Raw genomic sequence first — 15809 nt, forward strand, 5'->3', positions numbered from 1 at the left:
GTTTCACCAGCTGCTGAAGCAGTCTGTCTAACAATATGATTAATTTGCTTCTAGAGAAGATGTAGTTGGCTTTACAAAGTTCTCCCTTCACCTGCATTGTTACCTTTGCTAAATGCTCCCAACCCCTTTCCTTTAAAGACCACCTCAACTGAGAGCTCTTAAGAATGTTACCATGGAGTCCAACAAATTCAAAATAGTTTTAAAACTTTAAGGAGTGGAGGAAGATTTGGAGAACTTAGAAATACCACATTCTACATACAGCATTTTCAACTTCACAATATATTAAGCTAGTATTTTTAGACAGGGTCCTTGCAAATTCCTTATTCATTCAAAGGCAAGGCAACAACATAACAGTCTACATTACATACAAAAACACCCACAAGAAAAACAGCACTGGGCTCATTTAATAAACATTTGACTACATCGCCTCAACATGTGAATACAGGTCAGAGTTCTAGCCTCTGTAGCCTCCCATTCTCGCAGGAGGATGAGCATAGGCAGTGCAAAGACAGCACTGTAACAGGCATGGAATGGCTTCAAGTCTAAGCTTCACCCTTCCAGTAAGGACACAGACCAGCGGTTCTCAACCTGTGGGTCGCGACCCCTTTGGCGGTCGACCAACCCTTTCACAGGGGTTGCCTAAGACCATCCTGCATATCAGATATTTACATTACGATTCATAACAGTAGCAACATTACAGTTATGAAGTAGCAACGAAAATAATTTTATGGTTGGGTCACAACATGAGGAACTGAACTGTATTTAAAGGGCCAGAAGGTTGAGAACCACTGCCATAGAGGAAAGGGAGCTCCTGAAGTCACAGTGAATTAGAGGTGGGGCTGGAACTAATACCCAGATTCTTTGGCTGCCGGCCAAGAGCACTTGCCACTAAAGCCAACCTGTAGCCTCCTGTTTGACATGGAGACTCACCTGTTTTAACACCTTAACTAACATGAAACAAATACTAGTCAGTCAACAAAACAAATGAAAGTCTGGGGACAGGTGGGAAGAGTTTATGGATATTTACTTTTATATAGGATGGGGAATTTAGAGAGGAAGGAAACTAAAATAATAAGATCTCCACACTGCTACAAGTTTGTATGTGTACTAAGTACTAACTTAAAATAAACTAAGTTAAGAGAATATGTCATCCATTTTTCAAATTCTAGCACAAACCTAGGCTCCCAACCCGAAGGGAAAAATTAATCAAGAGGGGGAAAAAAAGAAATGATTCTCCTCTTTTAAAAATGGGAGATTACAGTCCCTCCCTACCTCAAGTATTTAAAGATCTAAACAACATTACACTCTATTCATTAAGTACAACTAATAAATGATGTATAAAAGGAAAGATTAATCCAAGTAAACAAAACGCTCCAAGGTCCAACTGTTGAGGTCAATAGGTCTGCTCTTCTTATCATAAAAATTTGTTCATGCCCTCTGACCTGGTAATTCTACTTCTGGGAATCCACCTTACACGAACTATCATAAATACTGAAAGGGCTCTATCAGTGTGTAGTCCTAAATTACTTTTCTAGGGAACACAGTAATTCCCTCTCTCAGGGAATCCATATGAGGCATATCCTACCTCCAATTGTAGAAGCAGAAAATGCCAGATACTTCCAGGTCTGGTATCTCTTGAAGGGCAGGGGATCAATCAGATGCAAGAGCCTGAGACTATGCACTGGCAGCAGGAATGTTAAGATAGGAGGAGGGTCTTAAAGTTTGCCCCATTCTTACTAAATGTTATTTCTTACTAATGTTAAAATGTAGCACAGTAGCCGAAATCGGTTTGGCTCAGTGGATAGAGCGTCGGCCTGCGGACTGGAGGGTCCCAGGTTCGATTCCGGTCAAGGGCATGTACCTGGGTTGCGGGCACATCCCCAGTGGGAGATGTGCGGGAGGCAGCTGATTGATGTTTCTCTCTCATCGATGTTTCTAACTTTCTATCTCTCTCCCTTCCTCTCTGTGAAAAATCAATAAAATATATTTAAAAAAAGAAAAAGAAAAAGAAATGCTTTAAAAAAAAAAGTAGCACAGTATTTTGCAGATGCAGCTGTAAATAGGATGAGCTGACAGTAACTCAACAAGATAAATGAGGCCAAGAAATTAACCAACAAATAACTAACCAAGTAGTGTATATAAGTGATAGCTAAGCCTTTCTTCAGGAAGACAGAGTTTTGGATAGTCTCCTTTACTTGCTAAAGTAAATAAAACCACCTTGCGACAACCACATCTCTTTTTTTGAATGGAGCACCCCAAGTGGGGAACACCTTGAGTTCAGTAAGAAGAGCCTCAAATCTGGCCTCAGCAGTGTGGTGTGCACCTAGAGCTTTATCAGACAGGTGCTTCAGTAAGATCTGGGTATGGTTCCTAGCTACAAAGCTATTTATCCAGCCCTCTTGGTAACTATCAAGTTATCCATCCATCTTTCCTCACATATATTTTAACTCAAATGTTTTTTAAGAATCCCATTTCTTTCTTATTCTAACACTACTTTTATTCCAGTTCCACTGTTCATATTTCATCTACAAAAAAACTTCATCTTCTTACTACTCTTACAGTCACAGCTTATTTAAGTATGTACAACCATCTGACTTCTCTATTATATCTTCTATGATAGCTGTGTCTGATCATTTACACGAAATACACATTACTTTATAATAAACTGCTTTCCGTTTGCTTCTCTTGCACATACTTATTGTACTATATTGATTTTTAAAATGTATTTGTGTTTGAGTGGTTATATTCCCAATGAGTATTATTTTGGTATAGTGAACGGGTCATTAAAAATACTGCAATAAAAAGGAGGCACTGGTTCCAAAGGAACCAAAAAACCCCTAAAAGAGTCACACAATGTGTATTCAATAAATGCTTGCTGAATAAACTACTGACCTAATCAATGGCCCAGCTACGTCTTGCATATAAGGCTATATGATTGCTAAAAATCTGTTTAAAAAACAAAAGCAAAAAAAAAGAATAAAAATTTTTAAAAAAGCAAAAACTTTGAAGATACAATTAAACCCAGATAGCTTTCTATTCAGCAATTCTATTTTTAGTCTAGAGAAATACAATCACAAGTAAGCCCAAGGAGGCATCATATACAATTTATGTTCAAGAAAATTTGGAAAACTTAAATGTTTAGACCATCATATTTAGTGTGATTTTTAAAAATTTTGTGTTAAATTTAAAAACCTACATATTTCTATAGTTACATATACATGAGCATAAATACTTAGGAAGGTGACACACCAAACTTAAAGTAAAAAAACTTTCTAAGAATTGTTACCATACAAACCAGATTCTCTGATCACACTATGATTAAAGTTAAAAAAATTAAAAGAAAATTATAAATATAAAATCTAGTTATAAAACTTCCAGAGAAAACCAGGAGAAAATGTTTGTGACATTAGGTTATGTAAAGATGTAAAAATATGACATCAAAAGCATGATTCATAAAATAAAAAATTGATAAAGTAAACTTCACCAAAATAGAAAAAAATCTGTTCTTCAAAAATACTGTTAAGAGAATGAAAAGATAAGTCACAGATTGGGAGAAAACATTTGGAAACCATATACCTCATGTATCCAGAATATATAAAGAATTCTCAAAACTCAGTAAGAAAGCAATCACCTCACAAATGAAAGAACAGAAGAAATCTCCAGAAAAAAAACTAAGTGAAATGGAAGCAAGCAAACTACTAGATACAGAGTTCAAAACAATTATTATAAGGATGCTCACAGACCTTAATGATAACTTCAAGGATCTTAGTGAGAATTTCAAGGAAATTAGTGAGAACATCAGAGACATGAAAAAGGACCAGTAAGAAATGAAGGATACACAGAGGAGAAGGGGAAGGAGAAGGAAGGGTTCGGGGGAACAGGGGGAAAGATAAAAAATATCAACACTAAAATGGCAATAAATATCTATCTATCAACAACTGAATCTAAAAAACAAAATAAATGAACAAGGAATCTAATGAACAAAATAAATTGATGACTAAAGTAGAACCAGATGCATGGAAATATGGAATAGACTGATGAATCTCAGAGGGAAGGGGCGGGGGCGGGGGAAGAGAGCTGGAAGAGATTTACCAAAGAACTTATATGCATATATGCATTACCTATGACACAAACAATAGGGTGGTGAAAGCCTGGGGTGAAGTGGGAACCAAGTGACAGGGGACAAGGGGGTAAAAAGGGGAACATCTGTAAAACATAACCAAGGAAGTAAAAGAGCTGTACACTGAAAACTACAAAACACTGCTGAAAGAAATTAAAGACATAAATAAATGGAAAAACATCTTGTGTTCATGGATTGGAAGATTTAATATTTTAAAGATGTCAACATCGCATAAAGCTATGTACAGATTCAATGTAATCCCTATTAAAATGCCAACAATGTTGTTTTATAAAATAGAAAAATCCATCCTAACCTTTATATGGAATCTCAAGGGACCCAAACTGCTAAAACTTACTCCAAAGCTACAGTAATCAAATCACTATGGTAGAGATATAAAGGCAGAAATATAGACCAATGTAATAGAATAGAAAGCTCAAAACCTTGAGGATATTATGCAAGTAAAATAAACTAGTTGGGAAAAAACACACAAGTTCTATATGATTCCATTTATATGAGGTATAAAAGTAGTCAAACCCTAACCGGTTTGGCTCAGTGGATAGAGCATTGGCCTGTGGACTCAAGGGTCCCAGGTTCGATTCCGGTCAAGGTCATGTACCTTAGTTACGGGCATGTCCCCAGTGGGGAGTGTGCAGGAGGCAGCTGATCGATGTTTCTCTCTCATCGATGTTTCTAACTCTCTATCCCTCTCCCTTTCTCTCTGTAAAAAATCAATAAAATATATATTTAAAAAAAAAAAAAAGTAGTCAAAGTCATAGAAAGTAGAATGGTGGTTGTCAAGGGCTAGGGACCGGGAAATGGAGAATTTTGTTTAATAAATATAGTTTCAGTTTTACAAAATAAAAGGGTTGTGGAGATCCATTGCACAACAATATGAGTATAAGTAACACTATTGAACTGCATATTTAAAAATGATTAAGCCCTAGCCCTGACTGGTTTGGCTCAACGGATAGAGCGTCGGCCTACGGACTGAAGGGTCCCGGGTTCGATTCCAATCAAGGGCATGTACCCTGGTTGCAGGCACATCCCCAGTGGGGGGTGTACGGGAGGCAGCTGATTGTTATTTCTGACTTTCTCTCCCTTCCTCTCTGTAAAAAATCAGTAAAATATATTTTTAAAAAAATGATTAAGCCCTGGCTGGTGTGATTCAATGGTTAGAGCACTGGACTGCTCACTGAAGGGTCTTGGGTTCAATTCCCAGTCAAGGGCAGGTACTTGGGTTGCAGGTTCAATCCCAGTCCTGGTGGGGTGCATGCAGGAGGCAACTAATCAGTATGTCTGTCTTACATCGATATTTCTCCCTTCTTCCTTTCCACTCTGTCTATAAATCAACAGAAAACATATCCTCGGGTGAGGATTAACAACAATAAAACACACACACACACACACACACACACACACACACACACACACCCCAAGAACCAGGAAATAGTAAGTGTTGGTATTGAAAACAGTATGGCAGTTCCTAAAAAAATTCAACATAAAATTACCACATGATCCAGCAATTCCACTTCTGGGTGTATACCCAAAAGAATGGAAAGAATGAAATTTAAAAGGTATTTGTACACCCATATTCATAACAGCATCCCCCCCCCCTTTTTTTTAAGAGAAAAAGAGGAATGGGGGGAGAGAGAGAGAAACATCAGTGGGATGCCTCCTACATGCTCCCTGATCCAGGATGGAGCTCCCGACCTGGGCATGTGCCCTGACCAGGAATTGAACCAATGACCTTTCCATGCATGGGACAATGCTCAACCAACTGAGCCATACTGGCCAGGGCTGTCACAGCATTTTTTGCAAAAGAATCAAGAGGTTAACGCAACCCAGGTGTCCATGGATGGATAAACTGATAAACAAAATGTGGTATACAGATACAATGGAATATTTTTCAGTCTTAAAAGGTAAGAAAATTCTGATATATGTTACAATGTGGATCAACCTTGAGAACATTATGCTAAGTTTGTCACAAAATGACAAATATTCTATAATTCCATTTATATGAGGTACCTAGAGTAGTCAAATTAAGAAAGTAAAAATAGTGGTTGCCAATGGCTGGAGATGAGAGTTAGTGTTTAAAGGATACAGAGTTTCAGTTTGGGAAGATGAAAAAGTCCTGAAGATGGATGGTGGTGATGTTTGCAAAATAATGTGAATGTACCTAATGCCATATGTGAACTGCACATTTAAAAATGGTTATAATGATAAATCTTACAGTTTATACAATAAAAAAAAAACCAATAACTCCCACCTGGCCAGGTAGCTCAGTTGGTTAGAGCGTATTGTCGCAACACCTCAAGGTTGCGGATTCAACCCTCGGTCAAGGGCATATATAAAAGTCAACCAATGAATGCATAAATAAGTGGAACAAATTGATGTTTCTTTCTCTCTCTTCCCCTTCCTCTCTTTCTAAAATCAACTAAAAGAACAAACAAAATACTCTCCCAAAAAAGGACAATGTCTTATACTGATTTAAAAAACAAGAGTAAGAATATTTTTATAAATAAAACGTTAAATACCAGAAGAGATCAATTTGGAGAGGGAGACTTGGGGATAAAAAGAGGGTGAGGTGGTTCAGGAGCTTGCTTCTCTAATTCAAGCCAAACATAGTATTGGCCAACTTTTAAATCTATGTGTATGTATACTTTGACAAGAAAATGAAAATTTGAATGTCCAGTTTGTAAGAGGGCAGAATAATAAAATTTAACGCAATGAGTTACATCTTTCCAGAATACTGGAAACTTGAAACCTGAGCGATGACTTTGCTTTCTCCTGCTTAAGGATCCGAAATTTCTCCTGACTCAAAACATTTTATAGAGTTGAATAGTATCTTTACTTTATTTAGGCAATGATGAAGAAATACACTTTATATGTACTTGTCTGTGTGTGTCTGTTTTAAATTTCCAGTGAGAGAGGGAAATCTTAAATGTTTAAATACTGAAGCCCTTCACAAAATTTATTTCATTTATGTAAAGCAAAATTCTACTGTTAGATATGATCAATCTCCCACTGCTTTAATTACAAATTCTCATCTGTCAACTATCCTTTTTTTAAAAAAACTAACCATATTGTTCTTTATCTATAGTCAATTCCACAGTGCATAGATTTAGCAGAACCCCAAATTCGATACTTCTGGTACTCCGTGATCATGAAAAGAATCAATTAATTTTTTTTAAAAATAAGAGTGCTATTGACTCTTACAAAGTGTTACAATAAAAATCTGGAAAATGAAAAAAAAATCTGGAAAATGAAGGTATAAAGACAATTGTGCAAATCCAGAAAACTAATTATACTATTAGCATTAGGGATATTTTAAAATATTGACTTATTGTATAGTGGTTAAAAGCTGGGCTCTGAAGTCACTCAGATAAGTGTTTGAAACCTGGCAAAATAAATCTCTCAGTTTCTTCTTATTTAAAGTGGGGAAAATAATAATGCTTTCCTTATAGTGTTAGTGGAAGTATTAAATGAGAAAATGAGCTTAGCACAATACCTGGCATACTGTATCATATAGCACATGGCATATAACTATAGTTAAACATTAGATATATTTACAAAGTTGAAATCAGACTGAACAGGGGTGGGAAAAAGTAGGTTTACAGTTGTATGTGAAATGTATTATTCATTATAATATTATTTATTTGTATTATTTCCATATGACTGTAAATCTACTTTTATTCACCCCTTATGTACAGCCACATACTGCACAACAACATTTAAGTCAACAATGGGCCATATATACAATGGTGGTCCAATATAATTATAGTGGAGCTGAAAAATTCCTATTGCTTAGTGACTGTATTATTCACACGTTTGTGGGGATACTGGTGAAAACAAAGCTACTGTGCTGCCAGCTGAATAAAAGTTTAGCACACACAATTTATACAGTATACTAGAGGCCCAGTGCACAAATTTGTGCACACTGAAAGGAAATTAATTAGAAGAAATATTTTAATATCACTATTCATCCTTTATAATAGAAGTGTCAACCAAATTCATGATCGACAATGACAGATTGAAACACACGTGTATGACTGGCACCAGTGAGAGCTTTATATGTATCACGCATGCCGGAGTCAACTTAGCCATTTATATATACACTAGAGGTCCAGTGCAAGAAATTCATGCACTTGTGGGGGCGGGGGGGGGGGGGGTGTCCCTCTCCCTCAGCCCAGCCTGCACATTCTCGCAGTCCAGGAGCCCTCGGGGGATATCTGAGTAGGGCTAAGCCAGCAGTCGGACATCCTTAGCGCTACTGCGGAGACAGGAGAGGCTCCCACCACCACTGCTGTGCTCGCCAGCCATGAGCCCGGCTCAGGGCTTCTGGCTGAGCAGCACTCCTGTGGGAGCGCACTGACCACCAGGGGGCAGCTCCTGCATTGAGCGTCTCTGCACCCTGGTGGTCAGTAAGTGTCATAGTGACCGGTCGTTCTGCCTTTCAGTCAATTTGCATATTAGCTTTTTATTATATAGGATAGAATAAACTTGCTTAATTAGACCTGCTTTGATTTAGCTAAACTTTTTCCAGCCCAGTGAAGCACCACAACTTCTCTTTCAGGTAACTGAGCAACAGAGCAGTAAATATCAATAAGAAGCAGTTTATTATTGTAGATCATGCAGGGAGAACAAAGGGTAAAATATTTAACTGCAGCAGTGTTTGACTATATTCTGTGCAGTGAGAAAACTTGAAGTCATTTTCAAGGTCCACCATTTCTTCTTTTCAGTGGGGTCAAGTTTTTAAATTTTCTAAATCTCCGTTTTCTGGCTAATGAAAAGAAAATAGGATTCTACCAAGCCTCCTATCTATCTACTCCAGGACTTCTGTGAGGATCAAATGAGATGAGGCACGGGAAAATGTTTCACAAATATTTGGTTGAACTGTAAAATGTTTGCACCTGGCTATAAAGCAAGTTGTGTTCCTGGGCTGAAGCAGCTCCAAGGAGGCTAGTCGCTAGGGAGAGGAAGCTGGGCGTGCTATGTGACATTATTACCCGGCGCCCACAGCCACATTTCTGGGCTGGGCTTGGCTGTGGGCCACATTTTGCACCATGGGGTCTTGGCAGCTTTGGCTGCAATTTGGTGGGGTGTCGCTCTGGGGTGGTGGCGGGGCCTATGTCCCACTTGGGGGTAGCCGAGTATTGCTTTATGGGCACCAGGTCCACGGTGCTGTTTCTCTGTAAATGGCCAGTGCATGTCACAGCAGCTTCTGGGTTGAGTGTCTGCCCCCTGGTGGTCAGTGTGCATCATAGTGACCAGATGGATGAACACTTAGCATATTAGCCTTTTATATATATAGATAATACCTGATAATGATAATAAGCAACTGTTAATGGTTTATGTATTTACTATACTATACTTAATTTATTTATATGTATATGTATATATGTATGTGTATGTGTGTGTGTGTGTGTATGTGTGTGAATGTATGTATATATATTGATTGATTGATTTCAGAGAAGAAGGAAGAGGGAAAGAGATAGAAATATCAATGATGATAGAGAATCATTGACTGGCTGCCTCCTACATGCCCTCTACTGGGGATCAAGACTGCAACTTGGGCCCTTGACCAGAATCGAACCTGGGACCTTTCAGTCTGCAGGCTGACGCTCTACCCATTGAGCCAAACCAGCTAGGGCTATACTATACTTTTTTTTATACTATACTTTTTATCATTATTTTAGAGTATACTGTGTTTTTGGTTGTTGTTAATCCTCATTTGATATTTTTCCATTGCTTTTCAGAGAGAGTGAAAGGGACGAAGGGAGGGGAAAGAGAGAAAAAGAGAAACATTGATGTGAGAGAGACATATCTACCAGCTGCCTCTAGTATGCGCTGGAGGGCAAGAGCGAATTTGCAACCCAGGCACATGCCCTTGATCGGGAATTGAACAAGAGACCCTTCAGTGTGCAGGCCAGTGTTCTTACCACTTAGCACCCGGCCAGGGCTAGACTGTACTCTTTACTTCAGCCTCATACACCTCATGTTTACCGTATCTCTTGATTGCATAATTTTCTTTTGTTTAATTTTATGTTGTTTTGTACAGTAACATGCTGTACAGACTTGTGGTCTAGAAGCAATAGGCTATACCAGCAATTTTCAGCCTGTGTGCCATGAGAAGTTTTAAACATGCAATACCTGACTATTTAGTCAAGGGCACTAACTTCTTTTCCTTTAGATTGTCAAATAAAAAAATGACAACAGCCAACACAACAGCCATCGGGTGTGAATCAAAATTATTCCTGTTTTGTTTTGTTTTTTGCCAGATCTGCAAAATATATATTTTTTGGTGTGCCACAGAATTTTAGTAATTAGTAATTAGTTTATGTGCCATGAGATGAAAAAGGTTGAAAAATGCCGACCTACACCATATAGTAAGTTGGCTATACCACCTAGGTTTATGTAGGTAGATTCTATAATCTTTGTACAACAAAATTGCTTAACAGTGAATTTCTTAGAACATATCCCGATTGTTAAGTGGCACGTGATTGTAGCTTCAAAGTTATTAAGCTCAAAATTTCAAAGAAAACACACATACACCTATCCCTCAAAATAATAGCAAGAAAATTTAAGGAATATTTTAAGTAGGAAGATTGCTTTTGTACTCCTATTAAGAATGCCTTCTCTTATTTTGGAAATCTCCTAAAACTGCACTGGGTAACATTAACAACCTAAAATTGCCATGGGTAACAATAGTTGCACTAAGTTAATACTATATAAAACTCCATTTCCTGAAGGAAATAACGTACCTGACCAAAAATTTTAGGTAAGGTAGCAAATTTTCTGAATACATACACAAAATATATTAATGTATAAGTTACTATAGGTTACTAAACTTTTCCCCTAAAGAATTAAAGATGACCTTTTTACAGCAGTGATCCACAACTAATCTCCAAATCATCCTAAATTGGAAACTGTATTAAATGCAAAATAACCCTAAATATTTGAAAAAAACACACAATGGTTTTCAATAAAATTATTCCTATCAGAAACTAAAGCAACAAATAACCACAAGCATTTTGATAGTTGATAGGCCTTTCAAAAATATAATACTAAAAAAATGTGTGAAATCCATCTATTATCATAGTTAGTTAATATTAATCATTATTTGTTGGAGGAAGGGAATGATTAGTTACACTGTTGCCTTTAAGTTCATGGTTGATCTAAAATCTGAAAAATCTGCTCACTACTTTTATTGGTTTAAACAGGTATGTGTGCACTTAGTTTTTATTTTTAAAAATCCTTTCTTTAAGTGTATATTTTTTGAAAAATTTGCATTTTTACCCTAGAAATATGAGTACTGATTCAAAAATATAAATCTGAATCCTCCTAATCGCTCCTAGTTGCAACATGATGCATGGTTTATTGGAAGAAGTGAAACAGAACTGAATCAGTGTGCCCTTAGCCAATTACTTGCCTTTGAGCCTTGCTTTCCTCACTTATGAAATGGGAATAATGATCATCCTAAACTTGTATGGTTGTTGTGATGATTGAAGACTATTCATAGGACCTGGTACAGAGTGAAAAGATCTGGCCCTATTTCCCTCTTTTACACCTCAAGTTGCCTGAACATACCTAGCTACTTCATGACTTTTTATAGGTTTCTGACTTCTGCCACCCCCACTTCCTTGGGTCCGTCTGACAAATGTTTACTTGTCAGTCAAGACCCACTTCCAGGATCACCTTCCTCCCATGGAACTGTACTTCTCACCCTGCTTTATAATTACTTTTTAACCCATTCCTGAGAATGCTAAAGGAAGGACCAATGGCTCAGTCATTTCCATATTTCTCAGCACTAAGCAAAATCTCCAGTACAAGGTAGATGATCAATAATGACTGCAGAATGCACATAATTGGGTTTTCCACCATACTATGATATTAGCTAAGTGCCAAATGTGAAATAAACTAACACAGAACCTTGGAGTTAAAGCTGTACCTACATGTTTGATAAGCATCAGATTCTTTTAGTTTTCAAGGTGAAATTTTTTAAAGTCACCTACTGTATGCAGCTAGGCCACCCTATTCATGCAAAAGGATAGTAGGAGTAAATGTTCTTGTCATTTTCATTTTTTCTTCCATGGCAGCATCATCCTGCTTTGGATTTAGATTACATCCTGACTTCATTGGGACTGTTTTCAAACAACAGAGCACACTGATGTACTTTCCTATCAAAAGCAAGGGTGCCAGCTATCGTGCTAGCCCCTGTCACTCACCTCAGCCACCTGCTGGGTCCCCACTCTGTGCTGAACCAGCCCCTCCATATTTGTAGCCATGGTGAAGCAAGATCATTAGAGAACCTGTTTGGAAAGATGCAGCAACTTCTATCAGGTGGGGAAAAACCAGGCTACTTGAAAAATATCAGCAATCAAAATTCATCTTTGGTAATGTTTTGTACAGATTTTTCCCTCTATAGAAAACAAGGCTAAGCATATCTGGATATGCTGCACCAAATTCTTCAATGGCAGGTACCAAACTTAATTAGCATAAACAATATTAGCAAAGTGTCAAATGTGGAATGAACTAAGACAGAACCTTGGAGTTAAAGCTGTACTTTCAATTTGGAAACAAGACTTCCCTTGGTAAATACAGACAAAGATGGATTTGGAATTTTAATTATCAGGTCTCTTGGGTTGTAACAGCTTGGTTCACCTCTCAGGGAGATGGGAATCACACCTTTTTGTTTAGCTCCCTGCAACATTATGCTGAATAAGAAAGTGGCTATCTGAGAAAGGTGTGGTCAACTTTGAATACAGAGCAGTAGATTGCTATCATCAACTATACTTCTGTTACTACTGGCAGTGTGAGAACCCTACCCAGGTGCTAACACACCTCACTCTTAAGTGAAAAGGCAAATACTATCATTAACAAAGAAAAAAGTAAGTAGACTGCATTACTAAAGTGGGCGAAGAACATGGTACCCAAACATTTATCATTTATATTTTAAGTCTTCATTAAATTAGAAAAACAAGACAATTCAGCTTCCTATTAATAGAATAACAACAACAGTGTGACCATTTGTAAAAATTGAGGAAGATCATCTAAAGACCAAAAATTGTGCTAGTCTCCTGGGCCAGGATCATTTGAGTACTAGCATTTTTGATGTAACAGACCTACTGGTCTCTTCAGGTCATAAAACATAGCTACCCTGAATAGTCCCTAAACCCATGCCATTAGAATACTCTACCACAAAGAATTCAGGATAAAGAAATTCCACTCTATATCTAATTCCTTGACAAATCAGAAAGACTTCATTATTGACTGCACAGGTCCCATGATTAAGAGGAGAACAAAGTTCTGGTATTTATTTCCAGCATTTACATATAAAAACTATATGGTACTACTGAATGTATAATATACACAAATGCATACACATTTCATTTGTTTGGCCCTTCCTCAATCACAAATTAAACTACTTCACAATGTAATTTTATAAACACTTTCCTGTAGTTCTTACCTAAGATACTATCCTATATAATAAAAGCCCAGTGACCAAATCGCGGAACGACCGGTGGACCAGTCGTTATGATGTGTACTGACCACCAGGGGGCAGATGCTCAATGCAGGTGGTCAGTGTGCTCCCACAGTGGGAGCAGCCACTCAGAGGGCGGGTCCACAGCTGCTCAGCTGACCGATCCCCACAGGCCATGCCCCCACCAGTGCATGAATCCCGCACACTGGGCCTCTAAGTAGTACTTATAAGCACTGATCTCTATCAAGCCTTTCCACTCTCTGGTGACTTCCTATATCATTCTGTCCACTATTAGACAGTTCCTTCTATGATCATAATTCCCCTTCATATTACTTTATTGCCAACATGGTAATGAGAGAGATAGGAGCATGAAACTGTGATTGATAAATATAAAATAATTGGCCCCTGCCTTCAAGGAGACAACATCCTGTAAGAGCAGGTACTGCACCAACTGCCACAAGGATACCAGGTCACCAGTGTCAGTAATTCATCTTCACATAACAGTACATGATCTGAAATTACAGAGGTAGTGTTTCTGGTTATTTATTCTTTTTAATAAGTAGTTAAGACTTTTAACTTTTGTTTACTTTTCATTGTTTCTAGAAGAAAAATCATAGAGAAACACTCTGATCTTTTCCCCTAGTTATAGTTTAGTTCCAACTAAAAGAAATAGAGGGAAAAATATCATTTCACATGTATCAGAAAAGTTTCTTAACAACTTGACTGTTGATAAAAACACAATTATTGCATGTGAAAAGTCTAGAGTTCCTTCTTTTTCTATAAAATCAGAGGTCTCAAAAGAACTCCCTAAGGAATAAAGTGGATAAAGATAGCCATAGGTATTATATAAGAAATAAAATCTAAACATGCAGCTGCAACTATTAATTTTACCACTTTTAGGTGTTACAAGCATTTCTGTTGCTGTTATTAACAGCTGTTTGATGCAAGAAATTTATGAATTTGAATATCAGAAATATCAATTGGGAATATTATTATTTACTATAGAAATAAGAGTACTAGAAAGATATCTATTGGGTTTCCCTAAAAGAGGTAGCTTAAGCCTTCAAGTTTTGAGTTGAAGTGGATTTAACAGATGACTGACGGCCTGATAAAGATGACTTAGTAACTCAGAAAATTGTCTGTAATGACTCACTTGAACACTAAATTTATAGGCCAATCAACCTCACATAGGACTTGGGGGCTCCAAGATACTGCTAACGACCAGTGATTCTAGATGTTAGGTCACAAAGGAAGATGTAGTAATTAACATGTTTAGTTTAGAAGTTAAATATTAATTCTTTATTGATTACATAAATTATAAGTATCTTCTGCTATGTAGCACATCTATTTACTTTATGGTGTCTTTTGATGAATAGCAGTTCTTAAATTTAATAAGGCTGAATTTGTCAATATTTTCTTTTATAATTTGTACTTTTATGTTTTATTTATAAAAATCCTATCCTACCTGAAGGTCAAAAGTATAATGTTATGCCCTGGCGGGTGTGGCTCAATCAGTTGCAGTGGTTCTCAACCTGTGGGTCGCGGCCCCTTTGGGGGGGGTCGAACGACCCTTTCACAGGGGTCGCCTAAGACCATCTGCATATCAGATATTTACATTACGATTCATAACAGTAGCAAAATTACAGTTATGAAGTAGCAACGAAAATAATTTTATGGTTGGGGGACACCACAACATGAGGAACTGTGTTAAAGGGTTGTGGCATTAGGAAGGTTGAGAACCAGAGTTAGAGCATCATCCCATGCACCGAGGGGTCGTGGATTCAATTCCCAGTCAGGGCACATACCTAGGTTGCGGGCTCAACCCCTGGTTGGGGCACGTGCACCCGATCGACATTTCTCTCTCTCTCTCCCTCCCTCCCTCCCTCCCCTTTCCCCTTCCTCTCTCTCTAAAATCAATAAAAACATATCCTTGGGTGAGGATTTTTTTAAAAGTATAATGTTATGTATTATAAATGTTAAAGAGTTTTGTCCCTCACATTTAAGTCCTCAATCCATCTGCAAATTGATTTTTGAGTTTGACGGGAAGAATCCATTTTCCCCCCATTGTATGGATAATCAATTTTCCAGGACCATTTCTAAACAACCTATCCTTTTTGCCTACCATATCTCAGGCTGTATGTGTGGATGTAATTCTAGGTTCCCTATTCTATTCCACTACTGTTCTACTTATCTTTCTCCATGCCACTA

General features: G+C 37.6%; 1 protein-coding gene across 13 annotated transcripts in view; it reads right to left on the reverse strand.

Moving 5' to 3' along the window:
- Positions 1 to 15809, reverse strand: part of NR2C2 (nuclear receptor subfamily 2 group C member 2) — an 88238-nt gene that overhangs the window by 60938 nt on the left and 11491 nt on the right. For 8 of the 13 annotated variants that reach the window (XR_004971527.1, XR_004971526.1, XR_004971525.1 and 5 more), the window contains exons 3-4: positions 14011 to 14113; positions 12346 to 12429 (exon numbers count right to left, since the gene is read on the reverse strand). The exons of 3 other annotated variants lie outside the window; for them this stretch is intronic. Coding sequence is in view for 5 of the 10 variants with exons in the window: in XM_036332290.1 (XP_036188183.1) it covers positions 12346 to 12405 (60 nt within the window). In the remaining 5 variants the exon portion in view is untranslated. The remainder of the gene's footprint in view (positions 1 to 12345; positions 12430 to 14010; positions 14114 to 15809) is intronic. 2 more of the 13 variants (XM_036332285.1, XM_036332284.1) reach the window with 1 other exon arrangement.

This window comes from Myotis myotis, unplaced genomic scaffold (genome assembly GCF_014108235.1).
Source record: "Myotis myotis isolate mMyoMyo1 unplaced genomic scaffold, mMyoMyo1.p scaffold_m19_p_13, whole genome shotgun sequence".
In the NCBI taxonomy this organism is placed as follows: Eukaryota; Metazoa; Chordata; class Mammalia; order Chiroptera; family Vespertilionidae; genus Myotis; species Myotis myotis.